This window comes from Manacus candei, unplaced genomic scaffold (assembly GCF_025592945.1).
Source record: "Manacus candei isolate 608988 ecotype Guabito, Panama unplaced genomic scaffold, ASM2559294v1 h1tg000025l, whole genome shotgun sequence".
In the NCBI taxonomy this organism is placed as follows: domain Eukaryota; kingdom Metazoa; phylum Chordata; class Aves; order Passeriformes; family Pipridae; genus Manacus; species Manacus candei.
The window spans coordinates 3,502,367-3,530,159 of NW_026138073.1; the positions used below are offsets into that span (position 1 = coordinate 3,502,367).

At 40.4% G+C, this 27,793-nt stretch overlaps 1 protein-coding gene across 1 annotated transcript in view; it reads left to right on the forward strand.

Moving 5' to 3' along the window:
- The window catches only part of PDZRN3 (PDZ domain containing ring finger 3), a 135,923-nt gene that overhangs the window by 2,094 nt on the left and 106,036 nt on the right, over positions 1–27,793 (forward strand). The window contains exons 2-3 of the mRNA XM_051788636.1: positions 4,651–4,737; positions 5,879–5,986. Of these exons, the coding sequence (XP_051644596.1) occupies positions 4,651–4,737; positions 5,879–5,986 (195 nt within the window). The remainder of the gene's footprint in view (positions 1–4,650; positions 4,738–5,878; positions 5,987–27,793) is intronic.

Below are 27,793 nucleotides of genomic sequence, written 5' to 3' on the forward strand. Positions count from 1 at the left end.
ATTGAGGGTTCACATTCATATCAAGATTCAGGACAGTTCTATCTCCTCCTTTTCCTACAGCTTGGCACACAGCTGCCTCTGCTCCCTGTCCATTGCTGATGACAGGAGAGCTCCCTGCTGTGGGAGATCATCTCACCATATCCCTACCTCCTCATCTCTGCTCTCCTTTATTCTTCCACTGCCCCTCCTTCATTTGCTAGTGCTGATAATGTTGGGTTTGCATTATTTAGCTCTGTAAATTATAGTGAGCTGCACTGAGTCCAAGAGGTGCTCATGGTACGTAGTTTCTAGCTGTACTCTTTATCAGATTTATGGATACAGCTGGCTGGGACCACTGTGCTGGTTTTCAACCCTGTTACAAAAGGCTGTTATACAGTTTTCTGAAGCAGCCACGAATCTGAAGAAAGCTGGAAGGTGTCATGTCACCACAGACTCGTGGTCCAGCGGTCAATCAATTACGTGTCTTTCACAGCATTTTGGGCAGCTTGCCAACACCAACAGCTTTCCATTGCCCTGCTCCCAGAGAAGTACAATCAGGAAACTTGCATCTTTGTGCACTAGAGAGTTTTTTAAAAGACCCATGGTAATCCCCTAGTGCAGGGGATGCTTTACCAAATTTTGGGCTGTGGAATGCTGACAAATTTATACTCTGGGGTTGTTTTCTCAGAGACACTGGCCTAGACTGTGCAGGAACACTCAGCACGACATACTTGCCTAAGCATTAGGTCCCTGAACACAGGGATTAAGTGTGTGATCATGTGGAATAGCTGGTTTTCCATCATTGCTTAATTATGACCATTACTCATATTTCATGTATTTTGTTATACGATGTAATCGTTTGGTCCATGTCAAACGCAAGTAGGTTGAGCAGTAACAATGTGGGTTCATAGTTTACATGTGGTGATTGCAGAACTTACTTTGGGGTGTTCTGGCTCCTCAGTAGATGAAGAAAAAGGGTTTTCTGACTTCCCTGCCTGGTGGTTGCTTGTTGTCACAGATGCAGAACCAATCTAGAATAAATCAGATGACATCCTGTAGTCAAAACAGAAGGAATGCCCACGTACAGCTCTGTTTAAATGCTTAGTCATACGGCATTAGGCCATTCATGAAAGACCCAAATTCATGATCTTTTGGCAGACCAGCTCTGGGTTCACCTTAGCATAGACTTTGTGACTGGATGAACCACAGCTTTGCTGTGTTTTCATCTACCATTTCGGAAGTGAGTTCTATAACACCACCATAACTGTATTAAGAGAAGACAAATAAAATACATATTTTATACACACACTCATCTGTAAATATCTCACCATTTTATAAGCCCCTTAAGTAGACAGATGTGCGTTAGGTGACCCCAGTTCTGTTGTCCATGTATATTTCTTATCACTGAGGGAACACTAAGTTTACTGTGTATTTACTGGATGTAAATGTTTATTCCAAAAGAAAAGTTTGATGGTTTATTCAGAGAGTGACTGTTTATTCCTTGGTAAGAATTCCTTGGAAGAGGTAAGGCTTATTGTGAATGAGCTTGAGGAGGGAGTGGTAGGGAAGGTGGTGTATCTCACTCAAATTTAGTATTTCTTCTTATCAGAGATGTCAATCCTGTAATATCAAAGTCTAAACAATCAAAAAAACCCTCATACTATTCAAACAAGGCCTAATCCTTGGTGAAACATACCACTGTGCACACCTATTGATAAGCTGATCTGGTCATTCCCTTGTTTACACAGCCGACAAAGTCCTTTGGGAAGGAGGGAGTGAGGGGGAATCGGAAGCAGTGCTGGCTGCAGCTCACGGTGGAAACCCTTCCGCTGTCCTGACAACCAGAGACAGGGACTGACTTTAAATGTATCAGCCAGACAGGAACCAGATACGATCTGACATTTAGGACCTCTGCTCTAATACCTCTGTGGTTGTGGTAACACAGGTTTGAATTCCTCAAGAGCCAGATGAAGTCCTTTGAAACAAGATGATGTGTTTTTCTCAGACTGTCCCTGAGCAGGATGTGCCAGGCTGGTCCTGGCAGCCGTTTCACCAGAGAACAAGGAGCTGAAGTGCCTCCTCTGATGAAGACAGACCTTCTCAGCCACAGCACTACCAAAGAAATTAGTCTTCCCCTATCTAAAGGGGAAAAGCAGTCTATTAGCTCCACATTACTCATCTGGGAAGTACAGTAATTTCAAGAATTATATTTAAGAGTTCTGTTCAGCTGTGGGAATACAACATGCCAGTAACCATCAGGTCTGCTGCCGAAGCAGCTGCCGGGGCAGGGCTGGACACCGGCCACCGATTTCCACAGTTACCTCACTGTTTAATGATTGCTCCGCTGGAACGCCAGACATTGGAGGGGAAGGGAAAGGCAGAGCCTGGAAAAGTCATTTGCATCGTGGCTTCCTTATGAAGCCAAGAAGGTCGTTAAAGAAATTGTTAAGACCTGAGATGTGAATCTGCAAGAGTGACCAAGTGTTGAAGCAAAGTGCTGCTGCCCTCCCCGGTGCCGGGGCGGTTCCGTGAGGGTGGTGGGATTAGTGCTCTGCAGTGGGTTGTGCTCTGTGACACCTCTGCTGCCATGGGGAAGATGGAGACAGTGCACAAATCCACTAGAAATGGCTGGAAAGTTTCTTTAAAGCCCCTGTGGGCAGAAGTACTTTGTCAGAAGTACAGAAAACTATTATTAGTTGGGTTTTTTCCCCGCAACTTGACTGATTTAGTAGACTGCTTTCATGCTGATTCAGCCACGTATAAAAGTGTCAAATCATAGCCACATAAGGAGGCTTTAATGAAAACGTTCAATTTTAATTACTGAAAGTGTCTTGAGAGCAATGCCATAATTGTTTCTTGATAGTTCTAGTTGATTTGCCTTCTTAAAAAAGCATAATAGGAGAAGGAAACAGTGGGGCTAACACATTCTTGTCTTTCAAATCCTGAATCATTCATCCCTGAAAGTGGTCTCACAGGACTGGAAATTTGTTCCTTGAAATCCTGTCTGAGGTCTGGGTCTGTAGACTTGCAGGGAAATAGCTTTTACTTCATTTTTCTGTCCTGTTCTGGGTACCTGGTTCTCAGTGATGCTGAGTGCAGGCAAATTCAAATAAAATCAGTTTATTCATGTTTCTCGGTATCATGTCCACCTCTATTTATTATTCAACCTGCAGTGAAGATAATGATCAGAAATGGACACAGAAGTTGTAAACCACATTTTCAGGTGGAGTGTATTAGTGCAGCTCCCCTGTGGTGAAGTGTGTGGTCAGTGGAGCTCTGCCAGTTCACACTGGTAGGGAATTGGGCTTCATTATCATCCCCAAATCTGTAGGAGTAGTTCAGTAATCCAGGATTACTTTGACATTTTTTATGAGTTTAATAGACATTAATGTTTGATTGACAACTTCAAATTGACATGTTAGAAGAAAAATGCATAAACTAAAACCATCTGCATCGAATTACAATGCAACTGTTGTGATTTTTGTCATTAATTGGTTATGAAAACCAGACTTGTAAGATAACTTCCTCAACCTTTCTTGTGTTCATAACTTTTTCACCTTGTGGATAAAACAAAGGAAAAGGTCTTGGAGGTAGAAAAGTTAATCTGTATCTCTAGATGCACAACATGCCAATCCTATTCTGATCTCTAAAAAATGTACTGTTGTTGAAATGGCTTTTTGTAATGCTCTGCTGTTGTCTGTTCAATAATTTTCTAGTGTTGTGCTGTAAATAACAGCCACTTGATTGAGACTGAAGAGAGAACATTGTGAAGACTTAGTTGTCTTTAACAGTACATGCACTTACTTTTGTCTTTATCAAAGTTAATAGACCTAAGTAGCATCACTGCGTCATATAGAACATTTTATAGGAGTTCATAGTTAGGAACAAACTGGAATAAGAGAGCAGGATAACAGAGTATGTTCACAGTCACCCAACTACTACAGGTACATCTGGTATATCTTCGTTGTACATTTTTTGTCCAGACAACTGTTCACTGCAGAATTTTGTATTTTAGGGGATTAACATCATGATTTTCAATGATGGAAGATCTCTGTTTTGCTAGTGTTAAAATTCCAGAGAAAAAAATTATGCATGGCAGGTGCTATGAGTAGCAATTGCCATTCTAGGCCTTTGGCAAAATTTGTAGCAGTTTTGTTTAATTCTGTTTTCTCAAACTCGCTAGAGAATTTCTGTTGTATAACACTGTGTTTGATACTGTTTAAAACAATGTCATGTACCCAGCACTAGAGAGAAGCAACGTAAGAATCCAGTCCTAAGATTAGAAAAGCATTAGAGAAGGCAAGAGTTTGACTACTGGAAACATGGAGTATTTTACATAACAGATCACATATGACTAGGTCAAGTAGTTGCAGGAACCAGTATTACATATAAAACTGTTCTGTTGCTGTTAAGTGTCTCACTGTAGATCTCAATAAAAAAGACACATAAATCTTAGGGGTGGTTCTGCTGCTGGAGCTCGGTGGGGTGGCTGGAGCAGGGGCTGGGAGCTGCTGACTTTGCTCCTGCAAAGTTATTCCAAACATTTTTCTCCGAACTACACGGGGGTAAAAAAAATAAGAAACCGACCCAACAGACCTGGGTGGAAGTATTGTCTGTCCTACTTTACCCACGCACACAAATGTTTTGAATGTGTTTATCTGTTCCTTGCAGGGGGAAGAGACTAAAGCACTGACTCTCGTCCTCCATCGTGACTCTGGCTCTCTTGGATTTAATATTATTGGTGGCCGACCGTGCGTGGTATGTTAATTGTTAAAATATGTTTGCCCTTTCCAGTTGGGAAAAGCATGTAGGTCAACACTTAGAGGAAAAATGTTGCTGACAAGCATTTGCTTCTCTTGTGAGTCTCTCAGAGCAGATCTCATACTGGGATTTGTGTCGGATGTCTGTGAACTCCACTGCCTTTCCTCTCGCAGCGTGTTTATTCCTGCATCTCATCACAGCCAGCAGCACTAATATTGGTGCAGTGTCCCTCCCAAAATGATGAGACCCGTGGTGTGTCTCTCAGACCACATAGTGCTGTGAGGATTATGGGTTGAGGGCCCACAGCTTTAGGCCCTTTCATTAAAAAACCCCATGTTATTTACTCTGCTTTCCACCAGAGGTTCAGCAGCCCCCCTGTGCAGGTGAAGGGATGTAACTCAAACAACCTACTTTTGAATTCTATGATTTCAGCAGATGTTTCCTACGCCATACACTCACTAATGTATTTTTTCTGGATGCCTGTTGGCTGGAGCTGCTGCATATGACTTTAATTAGATCAAGGAGTGGATTATACCTTGTCCTAGTAATTTAGAAAGTATTTAGAACTACTTCTTGACTGCTCAGAAATCTGACATTAATTACGATTTATTCCTAGTGAATTCACTTGAAAGTTAATCTTTACAGTTAGAGTTTTTTCTATTTTCTGAGACATTGTTCTGCACTGGTAGAAGACAGTGACAGAATACACAGGAGTATGAAAATACCTTGTTAGATATAAATTGTTTTCTTGGTTTATTTTTAAATCTCCAGAGAAGGAGCCGTGCAACTAAAAATAAAAATGCAGTGTTGTCTTATGTTTGATGTGCAAACAGGCTGTGTCTCACTGGATTTTACATTGAGAATAATTGTAATGACAATTACTACTGAGCTGGCCTAAGTCAGAGGAAAATGATTATCACACAACTAATTTACCTAATGGAAGTCCGTCCCTGGTTGTTTAATCTTTCAAAATGGGAGTATCAGGTGTTCTCATTAGCACAGAGTAATTCCATATTAAGACATCAATAAGAACATTTCTTTCAAATTACAGGCGCTGCTGTGACACGGACAAGCTTTAGCTGAGGGAAAATCAGAGTTGGTTTGGGGTAATAATGTGGTTTTCTTTTCATCCTTAAAGGACAATCAAGATGGTTCATCGAGCGAAGGAATTTTTGTGTCGAAAATAGTCGACACAGGGCCTGCTGCTAAGGAAGGAGGGCTGCAAATTCATGACAGGATTATTGAGGTATGTGGACACACTGTCTTTTAATAGTGCAAGGCCTTCAAATGGCATATTTGGTGTGGGTTTGGGAGAAATGTACCGTGGTAAACACTGTCTAGGAGATATGTCTGTTAAAACATGCTTGACTTGGTGCAGTGCTGACCTCCATGGCTTTAGGTATAGTTCTTACCTAAATATAGAAACCAGATTATGGATGGTATGTGCGTGTCCTGACTTTCTGAGGAGCTAGCATCTATCTGGTATGCCATAGATAGTTCTTTTTTAAGCTATTGGAAACTTGTAAGTTATTTAGTTAAAACCATATGTGAAATATCTGTGGTGTGAACCACGGTATTATTTTTCTAAGTATTTCCAAGTTTTGAAAAGTCAGAAAAAATTCTGCCCCGCAATTTCTGTCTGGTTTATTATAAACCTAAAGTTGCTGCCTTAATGTTGCTTGTAAGTTCTTACATTACTCAGATTGCAGTCTGAATTTCTTCTCATTTTGCCAGAGTCTTGACCTCAATAAAAAGTCCTTCCTGTGAAAGAGATGGTTGCATGAAACGTTTCTCACAATTTGCAGTGAGCAAATTTCTTTGCTGGGGGGACATAGTGAGAAAAAGGTTAGTTTCGATGAAACAAAATGCAGCTGATGGTGAGTCAGTTCCCATTGTTTAGCATTTTGCAGTTAAGAAAAAGTATTCCTCACTGTCTTATTTTTGTAGGCTGGAGAAACTTTGAGAGTCTATTGTTCAAAAAGATAAGTGTGGTGTTTGTTGCCAAGGATATCATGGAACAGCCAGTTTCTCTAAGTAATGGAATTCCATTGCTCTTATGTTTTGCAAATGAGCAATAAACAGCTGTTAAGGATTTTCTGTTGGCAGGGGACAAAGTGTATATGCCTTTTTCTGTACTGTTATGGTAAATTGTATTCACAATTTAGTAGGGATATAAAATATTAATTAAGTTTCTTCATATGGGAAAGAATGGAGCCACGGTAGCAGAACTATAAAAAGATAAGAAGCTGAGCTGTGAAATGATCCAGAGTTGCTTAAACTATATATATGATGTAACATAATTGCAGAAAGGTCTGGACAGTTTTGTGAGAACTGTGTGATTTTGTTTGAACTGAAAATTTTCCCATAAGCCCGAATTTCCCCACGGCAGATTTGGAAAGCTGACATCCGTTTGTGAAGGAGTGCTCAGTCACATAAACCAAACAACCCTATGAAAACCAAAACTTTGTAAGATCAGATACCCCAAGGTTGGGAAATGTCCTGGTCTCTCCATGCAAGCCCAGTTCAGTCTCCTGGAGCACCAACCCTGTAACTCCATCAGCAGTTGCACTCATGGTATTTTTGTCTGTGGAAGTCACCCATGGCACAGGGAACAAGGGCAGCCAACCTTTTTTCCCCCTACCAAAATCTGCTCACAGTTGCTCCCTCCTTACTGCTTTTTATCTTTTCACAGAACCATATGATGGTTTGGGTTGGAAGAGACCTTAAAGTTCATCTCATTCCAACCCCCTGCCACGGGCAGGGTCCCCTTCCACCAGACCAGGTTGCTCAGAGCCCAGTCTCCTTTTTTTATTCTCTCCTTACTTCTCCAGTTGCCCCCTGAGTTTAGCATTTGGCAGCACTAGTGCTGGCCAGGTTAAGGACCTAAATCCAGCTCTGCTGGAAGCAAACTAAAGACTGAGAGGGAGATGGGAGAGGACAGGCTGGGTGAGCTTTCCTGCTGTGCCTCTTGGCTGTGTCCCCTCCCTGAGCAGAGCCAGGCCTGTGGGAGCAGTGTTTGTGCAAGGTCTTTTCCACAGTTCAAGTTACATTTCCACATAAGAGAAAAGCCCAGAATAAAGACATTAGAGCAGTTTGTTGCATTAATAACACGCCAAGGGTAGCAAGAACCCGTGTGTTGACATGAGTTGATGTGTGTTGACAACTCTCGTTGTGCTGACCTCAAACTCATTGTCATATTCACTCTTCTCACCTCTAAATATATACAAAAGGCTGACGAAAATTGAGCACATTGTTTCCCAAGAGTTGGCTTTGGGTGCCTCCACATCAGCATCTCGGTTTGGATCAGGAATGTCCTGTCGAAGGAAGTCTCTGAGCAGTGCCCGGCTAATGCGGTTTGACTCCCATTGTGGAGCAGTCCCCAAGTGTGCTAATTGGATTCCTTTTTTGATAAAATTAATTGATTTAATGCACCCCAACCACTACAGGCATTCAGTTCACAGCACTAGACTGGAGTGCTCTCACACGGAGCCCTCAAAATACACATAGTGTGGAGATCAGCTCCTGAAAAAAGCTCTTTCATCCTGTGTTCTCTGCATTCTCTGCAATTTATATTTAGCACACTATGTCTAACCTTAGTTTGGATTAAGGAAAAAGGAGATGCCTCCTGCATCAAGGCATCTCAGCAAGCTATATCATACTCATGTCTAATTATCTTAGCTAACTCAAATACCATGTCAGCTGTGTAGCTGAACACTAGGTAATGTCCAGGGAGAGTGGCCTTCTAGAGGCATTTTTTTTTTAATAACTTTCACACTGCCAAAGTTTTGATTTGGCAGTTTGGCTGAAAAATCATTTACAGATGTAGCTGTAACTAGCAGGACACAGCTGGAGGACTTGGAACTTGGCACAGCATAGAGCATCCTAGTGAGTCACATTTGCTTTCAAAAGCTTAAAAAACGGTAAAAAAAGATGATAACTTAAATTTTTAGGACTGAATTTAACTATCTAGAACTTCTTTGCCGTGTTCATTCAATATTAAGGTTTTGTGTGTCATCGGCATGATTTTAAATAGACTCTTTCACAAAGAATTCCTATTCCAATATAAGCTGCTGAGCATAACATCTCCCAAATTAATTCCAGCATCCATCACAGAGAATTTACAATGAAATAAAACATGAATCATTTGATTTCCTTTTGGAAAATGTTTCTTTGCTGCAGATCTTCTGGTGGATGTGTTTTGGAGCACATATCAAATGAGAGTGTCATTTCTCATTTTCAGAACTGCCACAACATTTCTAATTAGTGAGCAGGGATTAGGCAGTGTAAAATACAGACACATATATGGTACTGCTCATAGCTGATAGCAAATGTATTGTTTTGTTGATGTTTGCTTGCAAATTCCATCCCTTGACAAATTGATAGAGAGATAAACTTGGAATCATTTCAGAGATAAGTTTTCTAACATTTTCCTTATGTAATTTGGATTTCTTGTTCTACATTTTTAGAAGGTTAAATACAAAGTTAATCATGTTTAAGAACTGACTAGAATTGTCTGTGAAAGCAGTTTTTTGGCCCTTTCTGTGTCACTGAAATAAGTAATGCCACTGTGAAGTATATGTTTCTATTGCTAAATGATGCACATCAAGATGAATGTTCCATGGTCTGTGCTACTCAGTCATCAGAGCACTGTGTAACAAATACAGAGAAATAGCCTTTTTCCTTGTATTTTGCTTTACAGAATCTGTTAAATAATGATATTTAGTGCTTACATAGGACTATGAAGATCATGTTATAGCTATTAATTGCTTAATAATTTCCCCTCACTGTTTAATAATATCCTCACTCTGTTAACAGGTAATCTGAGGCATAGAGGAAAATAAATTCTAGAAGTTCTTTTCAGATTAGGGTTAAAGACTTGGATCTTTTTGTAACTTCTCTATGTAAACCAAAGAACCAAAGCTTCTTACGTGTACCTGTTTTCAGATCATTCACAGTTACTTTAGGGGTGAGGAAGTTGTGATTCTGGGAGATTTCCTCTGCTTTGACCACACATTTTTCATGCACTTCAGCATTCAAAGCAAGCAGCTGATTTCATGCAGGACTAGTGATTTACTGAGGTATTGTTTCAGATGTTCCATAGCAAATTGCCACGTTAAAAACATGCTGAAACTATTGATTTTTCTGCAAAGGAATTACTGTTCTCAGAGATTTCATTTTTGTCAGGGTAACAAAATGGTCCTAATTTCCTCTCTTACCAGAAGTTGGTTCAGGTCCCAGCCATGAATGCCTCTACACAGCTGCTTGGCATTTCTTAAGACAAAATTAGATTTTCAGAGTTTTTATTTTTAAGCACATCAGCTCTGAAAGATTATAAATTAAACATGGCATTCTCTTCTCACTAACTAGTAAACTTGTTTGTTTAGCTCCAGGACTGCTTGGAAAGAAGGAGGCTTTTGAAACACGGGCTGCTCACCACCTTAAAAAGTTTTTAAGCACAATTAGGGTACTGTTGAGGTAGTATAAACTGTCACAACTTTGCTGAAACCTGGAGGATTTATGCCATCTGGGACTCGCCCGGTGTTTCATGCTGCTCACAGGAAGGATCATTAGTTTAGGAGTTGAGAACACGTCTTAGTGCATTTGATTGATTTTCCCCAAAGCACACTCATGTGCTACAAATTACAGGCTGCTTTTCCAGGACGTGGATTTCTTCACAGATTACACAGAAGAACAATGAAACGTTTTAGGGAATCTTCCACTGTGGATGTGCAAACAGAACTTGCCATTTGCTGCCATTTTTCCATTTTTCACTCTGCAGCGAGGGAGCTGTTTTGGCAGAGCCACTTTGGGCTCGCAGGAGGAGGTTAGGTGGCTTTCAGCAAAATTAATTTGGTAGCTGTGTTAGCAGTGTAGCCTCTGACAAGTGGGATCAGCACAGAGCAAGTCCATCAGCCACAGAGGAATGGCAAGACAGGACACTCTGACGGGAGCGTGGTGTACCTTTACCTGCCAGTGACACATCCATCTGCTCCTGAGGCAAGGATGGCTCTAAAATTGAGTGAATGAATAAAAGAAGAAACATTCCTTGTGGTCTGCTGGTGCGTGATGGGTCTAGTTTTTCCACCAGACTGAGTCTGTGGGCTGAAAGGGCTCAGTGTGTTGCTGCTCTGGCTGCACTGTCAGTACACACTCGTCCCACCCTGTGTGCCCCATTCACTTATCACCACTCACAGGCAGCTCACAGGAAACTTCCACAAAGAATCACTAAATAAAATTATTAACTGAACAAAGCCTTAAACTTCTGATTTGCTGGTAGGAACTTTTTAAAATTATGTCAGCTTTAGGGGGATAAACCTAAACCTATAGCTACTGGCAGGACACTTAGTGCCAGCGCTAGCTGGACTCTGACAAGCAAATAGATTAAACAGAACTTTCTCATTGTCATGAATGGAAAAGTTCAGCTCTGCAAACAAGATTTACTGTGCAGCTACATACGCTTAGGAATTAATTTTCTAGAAGAAAACATTTTCAGACAGTGACTTAAAATTGGCTGTTCAAGTTCCTGCCAGGACACGCAAGCACATGAGAGTATTTGTGGAGAGTGAACACGACAGGGCAGTGAGTGCAGCTCCAGCAGAGTCAGCTCTTTTTGGAGTTTATGCTCACAGAAAACTTTCCAAGCCCTTTGTCCCTATCTGTTAATGGTGTCTTACAAAGCATCATCGTGCCTGTGCTAAAACATAGATCCCACAGCTCGGTCAAAAGAGAATAATAATAATAACCTTAAGAGGAAAATACAAATGAAAACAGTTGGCCTTGGTTATCGCTGCATTTTTTTCCTCTCATAAATTTATTTCCCTGATTTCATACCAGCACTGCAGTCTGAGCTGTGGCAGGGAGGTGGGAAGCAGAGGGATAAGCCAGAGTACAAACCAAAGAGGTACAACAGGATTTTTACACTAAAGACTGTAATATTTTTCTTCCCACGAACAAAAAAAGAAAAAAAATCGCATGGAACAAAAATATAAGTGTTGCAAACAAAGAAATAGTGTTTTTAGTATTAATGACCTATGGTTTCTGCCTCTTCACTGATCAGTAGACTGCAGAGCTCAGGTTATGAGCACATTTCATGCTGGAACTTTGAAAAGGTCCTGCGTGAGTTCCCCTCAAATTTCTGCCCCTCCTTAGCCATTCCTTTTAATAGAAGCCCACAGCCTGTTGACCCTACGTGTAATGTGGGCATTCTGAATCTGTGGAAGCTCAGAATATTGTTCTCAGGGGCGTGCTGAATGAAAAAGAGGTAATTAAATCATCAGAAAAAGCTCTCTTAAACCCAGGAATAGATCCCTTATGTGTAACACTTCTTAATGGGATTATGGTGTAGAGCCCCTTCTCTGCTGCACACAGTCCTTTACCTGCATTTGCCTCTGCTCTTGCTTTCCTTGCTGACACAGTCTGCTTTAAAACAACCTGTGTCAGTCTTTAGGGCACATGAAATGTGTCCTGTAAAACCTTCAGTGCTTTCAAGATAAAGGCCATGACGACTGTGCACAAATCAGGAAAAGAACTGCCACTGCTGGAATTAGGAGGAATACCACTTTTCTTGAAAGGTATGTTTATATTTGTGAAGGAGCTGCCTCTGACCAGTGCAAATCTTTAGCCCAGCCCAGAATACAAGTGCTGCTGGGGTGTCCCAGGTACTCAGGGACCCCTCACGCAGCCCTGCCCTGCTCACACTGAATTTGGGGGGGAACAGTTTAACTGTAGGATTTTGTCCTTAAGGGTTCCTGCAGGATGGCTGCAGTCATTCCAGTTTCACACAAACTGCTTAGGAATTATTTGAGCAGGGGGGTTAAGAGCCTGTTGTGGGCATTGGTCTCATTTGGAGACTCTTGCAGTGGTGGGTCCCACACCTGCACAGACCTGCCCGTGCTTCCTGGAGCTGCTCAGCTTTCTACATTTGTTTCATGTGTGACTTTGCTGCTGTGCTTTGGCACTTCCACCCTTCAGCACTTTCTCCTGACAGCCCCATTCTCCATTTTCCTCTCCTGTTGCTCTCACATGCTGCTCTCTCCTGACACTTGTACCCTAGAGAGACCCTTTGACATCCCTACCATGGGGAAACATCTCCTGGGGGTGGAAGCCCAGGCTCTGCCGTTGGGAGCTGGGATGTAGCACCCCCAGTTCTTGAAGAGAAGTTAAATAATGTTCATGTTTGTGTTGGAACTGCAGTGAAACAGGAAATTGCTCTTGAGTAAAAGGAGAAGTGATTACGAGGAAAATGCTTTCCAGGTCAGTCTCTTGCATCAGATTTTTCACAACTATAGGGATGGAAAAAGGGGGAGAAAAATCCTACTGATGCAATGCTTTAAAATACAGTGAAAGTCACAGATTATTTAGAATATGCCCTGCCTGTAGGAGTTCTTTCTCTTTGGTTGACTTGTTTGAGACCACAAGAAACAGGACTGGAAGGAAATGCAAACTGCTGTGATAATTTCCAGTCAAATCTCACATGAAGCAAGGGACTCACTCCATTGACTCCTGTATTGCTGATCCCAGAGCTCATGAATTCCCTCCATTATCCCTCAGCTGTGTTTACCATTTTCTGCTAAACCAATCCTTGCTAATTATCTGTGTAAACCAGCTATCAGTGGGTGCCTCCCCTGCCCTGTGCAAAGCAAAAAGAGATTGTTCCCTTCTCCCAACACTGTGGTGGAAGGTTGTTCCAAGCCTTGTGTGGCACCATGGCTGTGACACTGGTGATAAAGAAAAATAGAAACCACTTAAAAAATCCATATTTTGTTTTTTAGGTATTACTCTTTCAAACAAGTGAAAAATAGCTGTTTCCTTCTCTGCAGCTAATCAGAGAGAAACGTGTCAGACTCCAAACAAATGCTTTTTTTAAGGGATGCTCGTTGAGCATATAACAATGGGACAATTTAATCTTTTCACATGTGGTACAATTCCTTGCATTTTAAATCATCTCCTGTTCAGTTTTCCAAATTTCAAGCCAAACCATTATGATTAACTGCTGGATTTTATTTTTAGATTTTTGAACAGCGATGAGTCTTTTTAGAGAAAACACACAGAATGTCCTATCAACTATTTTCACACATTTTATATCATAATTGGGCAATCAGGCACAATCATCCTTAATTTAGTACATATGTGGTACATTTCCATGCCAATTGGGTTAAAGACATGCATGAAGTAAGTGCAAATTAACTGACAAAAAGAGCAAGCTCAGACCATCCCCTTTCAAAAGGCACTTGAGTCACATTTGCATAACTCTTCATTTGGAATTAAAAATTGAATTTGTTCAGCAAGTGTGAAAAATGCCAAATGTGGGAGAATGACCAAATCTGCCTGGGGATCCCAAATCCTGAGCCTGCAGCTCAGCCCTGGTTCGTTCTGGTGAAGGGATTTGTCTTCAGAGCAAGAGAAATGGAACACAGAGTCACTTTTAGTTACTGGTAGTTGTAGTTTTAATGGCAATTAAGGTCTTACTGCTTGTTAGTAAACAGATATATTTCGGTATGGGGGGGTTGTTTGTTTGTTTATTTAAAATTGCTGAATGTGAGTTTATGGTGAGTCATTAAACAGGAAAACATGGAAAATGAGAGTGCTCAATTAGAAGTTCATCAAATTTACTACAGCAAATTCTATAGCAATAATTGCTTTAGATTCATATTCTCCTTCAGACATAAGGCTTTTTCCTTTGCCTAATTAATTAATTCTTTACATTTTGAAAAATTGGAAACCATTCACAATTGACTGCAGTTCTGGGTTTTAAACACTGAGAACCGACAACTTATCAGGGTTAGGAAATTAATTCCAACGTTGTTGACTATTGCTTTACTTTGTGCATGTTTTGTTAAATTTAAAAACAATATAACTGGACAATTTTATGTTCTACTACAAAGTGCAACTACAGGACTTGTAAAGTTTTTAGACTCTCATAAATACAAATGGTACTGGTCTGACAATAACAGCAGCTGAAAAATTTTGCTTCACCACTGGGGCTTTTAAATTAAAATAGTGTTTTGCTTTTCATATGCATTTTAGTATCCAAAGTAAATTTGTATTATGTTGGCTTTCACGTAATGGTGTAACATCTTTAAAAAAGTTTCTGTTGGTAAAGTCTTGTTTCTCTAAAGTGAATTTCCCTCTGAAAGGGGAATTTGAGTTTTAAAGATGGGGGGGAAATGTTACATCAAAACTGGAAAGTTGAGGGTTTGTTAGGGGTGCAGGAGGAGTGATAGAGATGGGCTGTGTGGGTAGAGCACTCAGTGGAGACAAACATCCCATCCCTGTGTACTGTGCCAAGAGACTTCCCTTCTGTAACAGGCCAGATGAGTCCTAGTCCCAAATAGTTCAAATGATACAAGTGTCTTATCTGCGACTTAAATTATGCATTAAATGTACCTCAGTTACAAGAAGCAGGTGGAAAAGAGTCAGAGTATGGAAAACAATATCTTTTGTTGGTGCAGGTCTCTTTTTCGTAGTCTAATAAAGCCTGGTATTAAAATAACCTTTTTTTAAAAAAAAATTATACATAATTTATACAGCCTCTGTTGTAGGACTTGACCTGTGGATCTCAGGAATAGCCTCCCTGCAGCAGACTGGTCCCATATACCCTTTTACACTGTCACAGTTATCATCCATAACCCCAGTGTGGCATCCACAGCTTAATTATATGCTCCATTTAACAGCAGCACAAAATTAATCCTTTTGGAACAGAGATTAGATGACATATGAAGAGCCATGTCTGGTCTCTTCAGTGTGGTGAATTTTATCTGGTAGTGTTTACATTTATTGTTTCTTTTCTTTGCCATCGTCCACACAACTCAGAAGCACCAAAAACGTGCAGTGCTGAAAAGCAAGGAACTGCTTTGGTGATGGAGCCTGGCTCAGGATCCAGTTTAATTTCAAAGACATGAGCCACAAGTGCTCAGTCCTGGAAGTTTAACGAGTAGAGTAAAACCTCTGGATGTTTCAGAGGATCACGGAGTGGCTGAGGTTGGAGAGGACCTTTGGAGAGCAGCTGGTCCAGCCCCTGCTCACAGCAGGGTCAGCTAAAGCTGTACCAGGGGCCCTGTGTCTTCCTTGGGTGAATAAAAGCTCATACACATCGAGCATGTGAATAGTCCTTTTGGGCTGAGCACGAATTTGAGCTGAAAACTAGTAAATATTATACATGTGTTTGATTGATTGGATGAATATGAGAAAGAAACCAGCAGCAGGAAGGGAGAGGGAAAATGTTTCCTGAATCATTTGGGGGATGGGTGGGGGAAATAAAAAAAGAACTTTTTAGGGCTATTTTTTTTCTTCTTCATTCTGCAGGCCTCCCAGCTCAGGAAGATTTAGTTTATTTCTTAAAAGGTCTTGCTTATAAAGCAGACCTTTTTCTGGCTCTGGCCAGCTCTAATAAAAATTAGCAGTAACTTTAGCAGCTGCCATACCACATGACTGCTTGGAATTGCATAACTTCTTTTTCCTCCTAAAGAAACACACAGAGATCATCTGATCTCCACCCTTGCAGCATTCTCCAAAGTGGTTTTCTCTAACTTGATTTCTAAACAGAAACCTTTTTCTCCTTTCTTTTAACAAACCTCTCTTCTTAAGCCCAAAATCTGACAGCAAATGGTGAGGGGCTGCAGGCAGAGCTTTCATGAGTTAAGTGAATAAGGTGATTATTTGTATTTTTGCTACCTCAAAGTCTGTTACTGTTTATCAATAAAAAGTCAGGAGAAAAGGATAATATTTAAGATAATCAAGAAAATATTTTATGGCTGAAATTGTGGTTTGTTTGGGTTTTTTTCTGGGAGCTTGGTTTTGTATGGAGGTGCTTTGTGTTTTGCCAAGGAAAAGGTCACAGTGGGAAAGGCAAGGCTTCCATGGCCATACCACATGTAAATTGGACAGACACTGTTGGCTCAGACTGGGTCCTGTTTGGAAATCCCAAAGTACTGAACCTGCTCACCAAACAGAGTGGATGGAAGTTCAAATGATCAAATTATTCTACCTCTGTGGTATGTGGAGATGCACTATTGCTCCCTGGCTAATTGTGTTTCTCTCTAGCAAAAAAGGAAGTTTTATCATCTTTTCCAGAACCTAAAACCTAAATAACTGTCCAGTGTTTTTTTTTCTGATGCAAATTTCTTGCAAAGAGAAATTAGGAGACCCCATATATTTATGTCTCCCTGGTAGTTCACTTAGAATTTGTTCATGTTTTGTAAGTCTTAAAGAAATCTCTTGTCTATAGTTAGGAAGAATTCTTAAATCATTGAAAGTTCTTCGAAAAACAAACAAAAAAAAAAAAGGTGTGTCAGACTCTTTAAAGCTTAGTTCATCCCAAATCCAAACAAACAAAAGCCAGGTAATATCATAGAATTTTCAAGGTCAGGTTGGACAGGGCCTGGAGCAACCTGGTCTAGTGGAAGGTGTCCCTGCCCATGGCAGAGGATGGAATGAGATGGTCTCTAAGGTCCTTTCCAACCCAAACCATTCTGTGATTCTGTGAGGTGTTGCTGAAAAAATGAGCCTGTTGGCACACAGGGAAGCCCTGGGAGTGGCACCTCTTGGGGCCACTGTCCCTGCCTTGCACACAGCTGGATTCCCATACTTGAGTTGAGCCAGTTGTCTTAACCACACTAAAACTGGAATAAAATTTGAATTTATATAATTCTCACTCTTGCATTTTCCCATTTTCCCTGCCAGTAGTACACCCCTTTTCCTGCTAGTTTGTCGAGAATCCCTGACTCCCATTTTGAAGTAAAGGTTTGGTCCCTTGGATGCTGGAGATGGAAGGGGAACTGGCCTCTCCAGCTGCCTGTGCAGTGGTGAGCATCAAACCACGTGGAACAGAATGCACTGAGCTGTCTTCAGCTGCAGTTACAGCTCATAAGTGTCCTGCTAGCAACTCTTGTTTTAATTTTAAAAGTTCACACAGCCAGCTCTGCGACTCCTTCCTGTATTTGAAGGAGCCAGTACATACCAATGCACTTTTTTCTTTTTTTAATATAACCTTTCACTGTTTTCCCTTCATTTTGGCCTCTGTCTTTCCTCTTAAAAGCTTTGTAGGCAGTTTCCTCTGCAGCAGGGGAGTTAGTGACTGTTTCTATTACAAACCTTTCTCTAGCAACGAGAACCTTCTCCTTTAGTTTTTAGCCAGTTTTACCTCCTGCTGCTAATTAAAACGTTCTCTCTCTCTCCCTCTCCTTCTAAGTTTACCAGAAAGGAAGATAGTTTGCCCAGTTTGTGGCTGTCTCTTTGCAGAAGGCATTTGAGACTTGCAGAGCAGCTGATGTTAAAAGCAAGTTATAAAGCCAGGAAGGAGCAAGGGTGTCAGAGAAAGCAGTAGGTAATATTTTAGCCTCCAGCACATCTCCAGGCTTTACAGGCTATTAAAAGGTACTTTCACTGGGCTGACACTGCATTTCAGTTCATTTTCCCAACTTGCCTTCCCCAGAGTCTGCTGTGGTTCTTTGTTAGACACCTGAACTCATTAGATTAACAAGAAACATTTTATTGATGTGTCTCAGGGAGGGGTTGGGAGGCTGAGAAGATGCTGGGAAGTTTCTTTTTGGGATTAAATGGATTTCATGCATAATCTAAGGGAAAAGCATCGTGCCTGCCAGCCCTGCAGATTTGAGCACTGTTAGCCCCTTGTTCAGACTTTCTGCTTGGTCTGAACGCTGTGCTATAATTTGAATACATTTATAGAACAAAGGAACCAGAATCCCACAGTCAGAACTAAGATGACTTGTCACTGACTTTGTCCCTTTTATGCCAAATAACTAAAAATAATTTGCTTTCCATCGGTTTATTCCATTGCTTGAGGTTCTGTTCAGCATGAACAAGGATTGCAGACACTGGCTCTCGGTACTTTTTTTGCTTCTGATTGCAAAGATTTAATTCCCCTCCTTTAGAAAACCTTTGGAAAAAAAAAAAACAACTAAACCCACAAGCTTTTAACTGCTTAGCAAGTGTTTTCCTGCACTTTCAGGAAGAAATGCAATTATCATGGCTGCTTCAAGGGAGTTGTCAATGAAGCGATAAACCATGGCAGAATTTACTTATCCTTGCAGAAGAATGCAAATTAAGGCTATAAATGGAGGTCTTGGGAAAGGTCTTGACCGCTTTTTGCCACCAGACTAATAATCACTCCAAGTCATTCATATTCTCAGGCAATCAGGTGATGTACTTCGTGTTTTGCAGGGGGAAAAAGGACTGTGAAAGTGAGTGTGCAAGTGAAACATGCTCTTATATCTATCCTTCATGCGTTAATCAGTTGTTAACTACAAACCACAATATTTCAAACCATGCAAATTCTCAAAGGAGATCGCCTTGGATAAAAAAGTGGCCAAGGATAGTGGGACAGTGTTTTAAAAGTTGGTAAAAAGGGAAAGATAAATCCTGACCTGAAGTAACGAGCATAACTGATTATTTTGATATCTGCCAGGACAGAAATCCCATCTCCCTGAAATCAGCAGGGAAGATTTCACTGAGGGAGTTTGTGGGAATTGATGGCCACATTCATAAAATCTGTTCCAATCTAATGATAACAAATAAATTTAGAACTATCTATTGTAACTATTATTGGAAGTTCCACACAAGCCTGTGCTGTGATCTGTAGGTGAGCAGGAATCCCTGGGGATAAAGCTGCCCCATAAGCTGTCTATCACAGAGGGAAACTTAAGGATGTTTTATGTATTCAAGCTAAGTATGGAATTAGTTTAACTAAAGCCAAAGGAGCTGCTTATTTGCTGGAAGTTAAATATATGCATTAGATAAACAAAAACTGGGGTCTTAGGTATTGCTGAATGAGTGTCAAAGTCTATAAGCATGTAAAAATATTCTATACATGCCAAATCCACTGATCTATGACAGACACAAATTCCTTTTCCATTTCCTTTGACTGTATAAAACCTTAGTCATCACAGAATCCAAATTGTGGTATTTGACACTTGAGAAGAATTACATGGAAAACAATGACAGGTTTTTAGTTCAAGTTTCCCACTTCATAACAACCCAGTTGTTTTAAACAGCTCGACTTCTGCTTCCTTCAGTTCCTAACATCCACATTTCCAACTGCTTTTATTCTCCCAGCAAACCATATTTCTGACAGGACATAGTGAACCACCATGTGTTATGTTGCTGCTATGGATTACTATATATATTCTGTTTAGGAAAATGAAATGCGACATTAACTTTCTGTTTGAAAATGGAAAAATGCTGGGTTATTTTTTTCCCTTTTCAGAATATTCCCATTATTTTTGTTACAATGCATTCATTTTCTATTCCTGATTTTAAACTTGAGTTTCTGCCTTTAATTTCAGAGTAGATTTAGGCTTGGAACCCATAGTAATGACTTTGCAACTGAAACACACTGACTTCTACCACCCCTTATGATTTAAAGAGATCAGACTTGGGTTATTGTCATGCATCCAAGTTATTTAAAATTACTTTACCCCGAATGTAAATTTTTTTTGTATGTCATGATCTAACTAGATTTATTCTATTCAAGTTTATAGTTCAGCTCCACAGTTAAGTGTTTTCTTTTGGTTGGATGTACAAATTCAACAAATTCTAGATCAAGGGCGATTCTAAAGCTCCAGTTTATTGTTGTTGTTCTCTCCCAGCCATTACTTTGTCCATCATTTAAATTGCCTTTGGATTAAAGTATTCTGTTATATCAAAACACGTGGCATTTTAGGCATTAAGAGCACTGAGCGTATCTTTGGATCACAAATGGGTCTGATTTTTGTTTTTCTTTATCCTGTACTGTGTCAGATAGAGGATTTCCTACCGTTGTTTGGGAAAAGAAAGCTGGAGTTGGAAAGGAAAGCATAAAACTGATTGCTTGGTGGTTTAGTGTTACAGACCACCTACCCTGAGAGGGCTGAGAGTGGGGCCTAATTGAAATTCTAAAGGAGGAAAAAGCCATAGCCCAGCAACAAACAAATAGGGAGAACTTAGTGGAAAATCAGAGGAACAATAAAATATGATTCCATTTTGTTTGCAGCTTGGCACTTGGAATGGCTTTACGTGGAAGAAAATAGAAAGCAAAAGGAGCCACTTAGGGGAAAGTCATTAGACACATTTAAAGACTTCCTAGTCGGACCTAATATAATTTTATACACTTAAAAGCCTTATTTTAAAAGCTGTGTATATTCTGATGTTGTTTTACATAATTCCTTTATTGTGCAGTTAAAAGAGGGGGAAGTAAATAAATATATAAGGAAGAGAAAGAAAATAAAGCATGCATCTCTCCAGAAGCAGATTTTTAGAGAGGAAAGAAAAAGGCAAGATTTTTATAATTCTTTTGGGACTTCAGCAAGGAATTTATCTAGAAAGTATTTATTTTTTATACAATCAGGAAGTTAGTGACAAAGAATAGATGTATCTTTCGCTGCACACAATTTATAAAAATATAATTTTAGTCCTCCCTGTAACACTTGAAAACACTTCTTCAGTTTAAGTCTAAAAGTCAGGTTTGCACTAATTATTAACTGTTATTTATAGGATGTTGGATAACAGTATTAAACAATTATGGAAAAATTAACAGAAATTGAACAAATTAATGCAGAGGGGTAAGAGTTGGAATCTTTAAACTGAAGACATCAATGCAAACACATCAGGAGATGTGCTAATACATGCAAAGACCAGTCCTGTAGAGAAGTCAGTAGTCAAATACCTGATATCAGTGAACACTGTGCAGGTACCACTGTTACAGCCAAATTAGGGGAAGGCAGCTGCTGTGCTGTTGAAAGGAATGAAGTTGAACTTAAAAACTCACTTCTGGATGAAATATTTACCTAACTTTATTCAAAATCACCCTTAAATAAATTGGTTTACTTTGGGGCATTGTGTACAGTACATTCTATACCTGTCTGATTAAGGAGCAGTTTTATCCCCAGGGGTTCCTGCTCACCTACAGGTTGTAGTATAGGCTTGCATGGGACTTCCAATAATAGTTATAAAAAACTCTTCTGTAGGACCATTTTTTTAAGATCACTTTTTTGCTGTCCAGGTGGATTTTGAACAGTAACAGAGAAATTTTCCCAAAGTAGGAGAATCTAATTGCAGAACTACAGATTGTTGTGGACCACTGAACGCAAGGCACAGTGAGTTTAGTCTGGTTTAGTGTAAAGTGCAAAACTTGAAATGACAAAGATATTGAAAAGCTGTCAAGTTTAAGTTTGCTCAGAATATTTTCCAGAGACAACAGCTACACCTCACTGCTGTTTGTCTGGCTGCTCAGCTTCCATGATAACATTGTGTAGGAATTTAGAAGGGGGCTAAAACCTTGTATTCCCAAACACATTTATCTTGGTCTCGGTCACTCGGGAATCCAACAGCACAAGTGTAGAGGCCAAGTGGACACATCCTCGTTGGTGTAACAGCCAGTTCCCATGTGCTGCAAGTCAGCAAGAAGTGAGAGTGTTCTTGCCTTGGTAACCCTGAGGGGGATGGAATTTTGGTTGTGATCCCCTCTTTTGGGGTTAGTGTGAATCGATCTATTGTTTCGGGGGAGAACAGCTGCAGGGAAGTTTGCAGGAGAAAGGAAAAGCTGATTTTTCTTCAGGGTGGGACTGAAAGGTTTCTTGGTAAACAGATGTTCCTGTAGTGACTGTTTTCTGCAGTACAATCAGCCTGGAAAGGCTCAGAAGTTCAATGAAGCAAAGTGATGCCCGGTCCATTTTAAAAGGCACCAGGGCAAGTTTCTCACCTTACACACTTGAACCAAAGTAAGATTTCAGTTATAAATCAAAAAGGCCATTCCTCCCCAATCAGTAAAGGAAGAATTCCACAGGAGCAGCTGCCAGGCCACTGTGAAGGCTGACACTTACTTTCCTTTCCAGGTGGGGACTGTTATTGTTTCAAACACCCCTTTTAAGAGACCCCTTTCATAGAGCCCTAGGATGTGGAAAGACACTGGAAACTATTTTGAATCCTTACAACAGGTGGTTAGAGTCAAACTGCAGTACATAAAAGCTGTAGTCTTCCCAAGGTTTTCATTTTAGCTGCATGAATTATTCCTTATTTAGCAAGACAGGAGTTTCAGTAAGTTGTGCACCTCATTTCTGTATGTTTTTTATAATAAGCACTCAGGGCAAGTGTGATTTCTTTTCTTTCTGCTTCAAAATGCACGTGAGCAAACAAACATCTCTCATATGTGGTGGGAGCACAATAACCAGATGTCTTGTTTAGGCTTTAAAACATTCTTGTTCAAGCCCACGAGTGAAAGTTTTTTCCACTTTAAAGATGTTTAACTTGCATTTAGTCTGTCAAAGGATGAGCCTTCATGTCATACAACGAGATACAGACTGTTCTCAAGGTCCTACATGAACTTTCTCACTTGCATTGAATTAATACCAATTTCTTTCAGGGCCTGGTGTGACACTGTATGACTTTCTAAGGTTTACTCCCACATCTGTTGTCTTTATAGTTCCTCTGGGCTAGATTTGGGCCCCATGACCCAGTAAGACCCCAGCTATTGGCTAAAAATTTAATTAAGGTGGCCCTCAGCTCTGCAGTGTCTGCATCTCCATTCCTATTTCTTACAGGAATATAAGAATACACTCTAAGAAACAGGTATCAGTTGTCACATGTGAAGGTTTCATGGCTCTCTCCTGTAGTGCCCACTGGCAATTCTGAAACCCAGAGTGTCCAAGTCTGAAACCCTTCTCAAAAAAGAGTTGTGCTTATTTATAAAAGTAATAGTTCACACAGAAATGCCTTCACAGAGTATTTTCAGCTCTACAAACCTTCCCTGCTACAGTCAGCACGGAGTCATATCAGTTCTACTTTCTCCAGTGCTAGAAAAGGAAAATGCTCAAATACTGGTAAAAACAAGAACCTACTAAAATTAATTGTGTTACTACTGCCAGTACTAAATGGAGAAATTCAGTGAGTGGGATGAATGGAGCAGAACAGGCTTTAGCAGCAGAAGGTAAATAACACAATTTTACATAAGGATCAAATATTTGACAGTTTTACAACTGGCTTGTTATTTCTGACAACTGTTGCGTTGGGATAAAGAGCATTTGCTCTTTCCATTTCTGGCTTTCTCACATCCTCAGAACAGCTCATGCCTGGAGGAAGTGCTAAGAGACAGCTTTGTATTACTGCCACTGGGGCATCTGAGGGGTTATTTACTTATTCAGCTCTCACAGTAGTAGCCCAAGGTTTATTTAAGCAGCTCACCAGATACAAAATGAGGCTGCCCATTAAGGTAGGGGCTCATGTTGGCTTCAGTGGGCCTATTTCACACATCTTAATCAGACAGCACCAGTATTTCTGTGCCTGCACTGGGGAGGGGAGGCACCTTCTGCCCTACTTAACCTCTAACCCACAGCATAAAAGTTACATGAGATCCAAGGCTGTGGGTCATCTTTTATTTCTATTACTCCAGTAGTGCCTGGGCACCCTCACAGAAATCCAAACCCCATTGACAGTAGTGTTCATCTCCAACAAAGTGCAGTATAAATACTCAAAAATGTACAGGAGGCCAAAGACAAGAAGGGTTGTGTCATCATTGTTGCCAGACAGCTGATGCACAGGAGCTTCATTTACCAACTTTATGGCTGAGCCAGGTGTGGGACCCCGACCTTTAATCCATGGAGTGACTCAACCACAAAGGCAGCAGCTTCCCTGGGGGTGAGTAAACCCAGACAATTGTAATCCTCAGCTCCTCATTGTTTTAGTGCTGCTCCTCACTCCTGGGTACACAGGGAAGTTTGTGCTGGCTTTGCTGTGCCTTTGTCTAGACCAAGATTTAGGTAGATAATACTAAAAATTCAATATATGACACATTTAACAAGGCACTGCATCTATTATTATATGCTGAACTGGTCAGGGGAAATATTAGGGAAGCATCATTTGCAATGTGACCAACTGAGTTAATACTAAAGTATATCTCACACCTACACTACCTTTTTTTGGTTATACTAGACCAGACTAGCAAACCAGTTCTGACAGAATTGGAGTCAATGGAGTTATGGCATAGCATAAAGCAACAGAAAAATGATGAGATAGAAAATTAGGGAAAATAATACTTTGTTAATAACAAATGCTTTGTAGGATTTTACTAATCCTCTAAATATAAATCAATTACCTTGAGAGTAAGAAAACTGTAAGAAGTCTGAGACAAATAGGAACCTTTTTAGAAAAGTCCTGAAAACAAATATTTAAATTGTTAAAATACTTCTTGAGCCATAACTACAGCACCTGCAGTTCTGTACCCTATTAAGAAGCTATACCTGCATTTCCATGATAAATGGGAAGCATCCATAAGAGTAATAACAGCTGCCTAAAATTCCAATTGTAATAAAAATTAGTTTATCCATGAAGTATGTATTTAATTGTAGTTTGCTGTATTTGACTGTTTCTAACAATTAATAATACTCCTTTAAAAAAGGGTAAAATGTGCATCAGTTAGAGATAGAGAAAGCATTTATTCTGTGTATACCTAAGATTCCCAGAGGGAGATTTGAGCGTTCAAGGAATGCAGGGTGGGGTGGACTGTGGCTTCCCTTCAGCCCTTGCTGTAGATTAGCCCCAAATTGCTGTTTCTGCTGCCATTTTTAGTGATTTGGTATCAGCAGCTCCAGACTCTTCTGAGATAAGGCAGGGCCATGTGAGTTCTGCAGGGTTCCCATTCTGGGGCAGGACTATATCAGTCTGGCAGCTGTTCTTTGATGGGGAAGGTATGTGACAGTTCAGGGCAGCTCCAACAAATGGCACCAGCTCCTGAAAAATGGGCTTTGACAGAACTGCCCCCAAAAGGCTGTTTGTTTAAGGGCTCCAGTCTTGGGCATGACATTTGTGCTGAAACCAGAGTTTTTACAGTGTGAAATGAAATAACATTAACATGTTTTCAAGAAATATATTTGGGGGTCTTTAATAAACACTAAACCATTGCCCAGTAAGGAGCTGTTGATGTACATAATCTATAGCACTGACACGTTATTGCTGTTTTAACCAAAGATAGTTCAGTCCCAGAGGGGGTAGTATTTATAGAGGAGAAAATGGCTTGTAGAGGAGTGATAAATGCTGGCTAAAATGCAGATGAGCCTGCAGCTCATAACCAGTCCCCACATTCCTGGGCACTAATTCTGGAGAGCAGAAAAATTAAGATCCAGACCAGACATTCCTCACAAGCCCAGGAGTCACTAAACCAAAGTGTAACTCTCAGGCCATCTCAGCACTGTACATGTAATAGGGATTTTCAGACTCAGAAGAAACCATTATTTCAGATAAATTTTTCCATGGGCCACATTCTCCATTATCTCGTCCCTTGTGTGGTTGTTTTATTTAATGTGAATGGTGTGTAAAATACTGTTTTCTCACTGATTTCACACTCACTGTAATTTAAATATGACTGGACAGGGTAGAGGGTAGGAAGGAGACCCAGTGTAGGTAGAATTTTGTGCAGAGAAAAGATGCTCATTAATTTCCTGCTTCCTGTCCCTGGATTGTCTCCTCACTTCACACTCTTGTCTCCCCACCAAACCCCCCATGCTTCCCATCCACGCTGTTTTGCAACATAGGAAACATTGTTAAACAGAGTTTTGACTTGTCAGTAACTCGAAAAAGCTGCGCTTTTTCATTTCATTTCACCCAAAACTATTAGACAGTCATTGAACAGGCAGCTGAGGTACCAAATTCGGATTAAAGCTTTGGGTTTTTATTTCCCCAGAGTGCTGAAGTCATCACTCCCAGGATGATTTTGGCTCAATATATTTCCACACAGCGCTTGGTGAACACGGAGTGCACATGCAGGAAGTTACTGTGGCTTTGCTGAGATAGGGAGATTCATTAAGTAACTTATAGTAACAGAACTGGTTTTAGTTGTATCTCCAGCTCCTAAATTCCAGCCAGGAGTTTTACAGTCTGGTGGTATCAGCCCTTTCAAGCCCAGGCTTAGCAAAGATTGTGCACTTGGTTTCCAAGGGAAAACAGGGCAAGTGTTCCCAAGCTTGAAATAAACACATTTCAACTTAGGGACATGACTTATAACCTACAAAGTTATAACTGGCATAAGACAGAGGGAAGGGAGATGTTTGTGCTTTGTTATAAAGTATTGATTTGCGTCTACACAGTTGCAGATTTGCTGTAAAGCTGTGATGCAATTATGTGACAGAAATAACCGGCTAGTAATTAGGATTTTGAGTAGGGTAAGTATAGAACACCACAAAAATGGGACTTCATTAATACCAGAAATTTCCCAGAGCATGCCACCTGTCCTTATATCCAGTGATTCACTCTGGAATCCACAGTGCCTGAAGGAAACCACCTGTAGGTGCTGTCACTGCAAGGGACAGACACAAACCATCCCACTGCTCATCACAGGATCACTCCTTTCACACACACTGTGTGTTCACAGGAATACAAATGACAGCTCCAAAGGAAGAGGAAGGAGTAATTCTGCTGCCTGTGAGGTGTGTAGTCCATGGAAAAGGAGAGTTTTTGGTCTGAATCTGCCCTTCTTGTCACTATTCCCCAGTTTCCTGAGCTCAGTAATGTCAGACAAATCACATTTTACCTGTGAGACTTTCATGTGTTTGGGAATTACTGTTATGTACACTCACATCTGCAGTTTTTACCCATAACATTTATCACGTTGGATCACTAAACTCATATGTTTTAAAAAATATAGTGGGTTTTTTCCGCTCTAAACATCTAAACTGTTCCTGAGCCATCACTCCTTTGCTGCTGAGTGTCAATATGAACTGCTAAGCATGAAAGATTGTCCACAGCCACAGAATAGTCTCATGAAACTACCATTTTTCAGAGATACAGTGGATAAAAGCTACACTGCTGATTTTTTTTTTTTCAAATACAATCAATTTTCAGTGCAAACATTCAAAGATCTAATGAAAAGCTGCTGTAACAACAATTCTCCCTGCCTAAACTGCTGTTGGGGGTTTGAATATGCCATTTGTAAGGTTTAAATTGCTTTTGCAGTCAAGTGTTGTAATCCATTAGTGATAAGAAAAGGTATTTGTCTATCGGTTGTGGTTAACTACATTCCTTGTATGAGAAACAATTTAGTCTCTTACGTGAACCCAGCGCAGGAAATTGT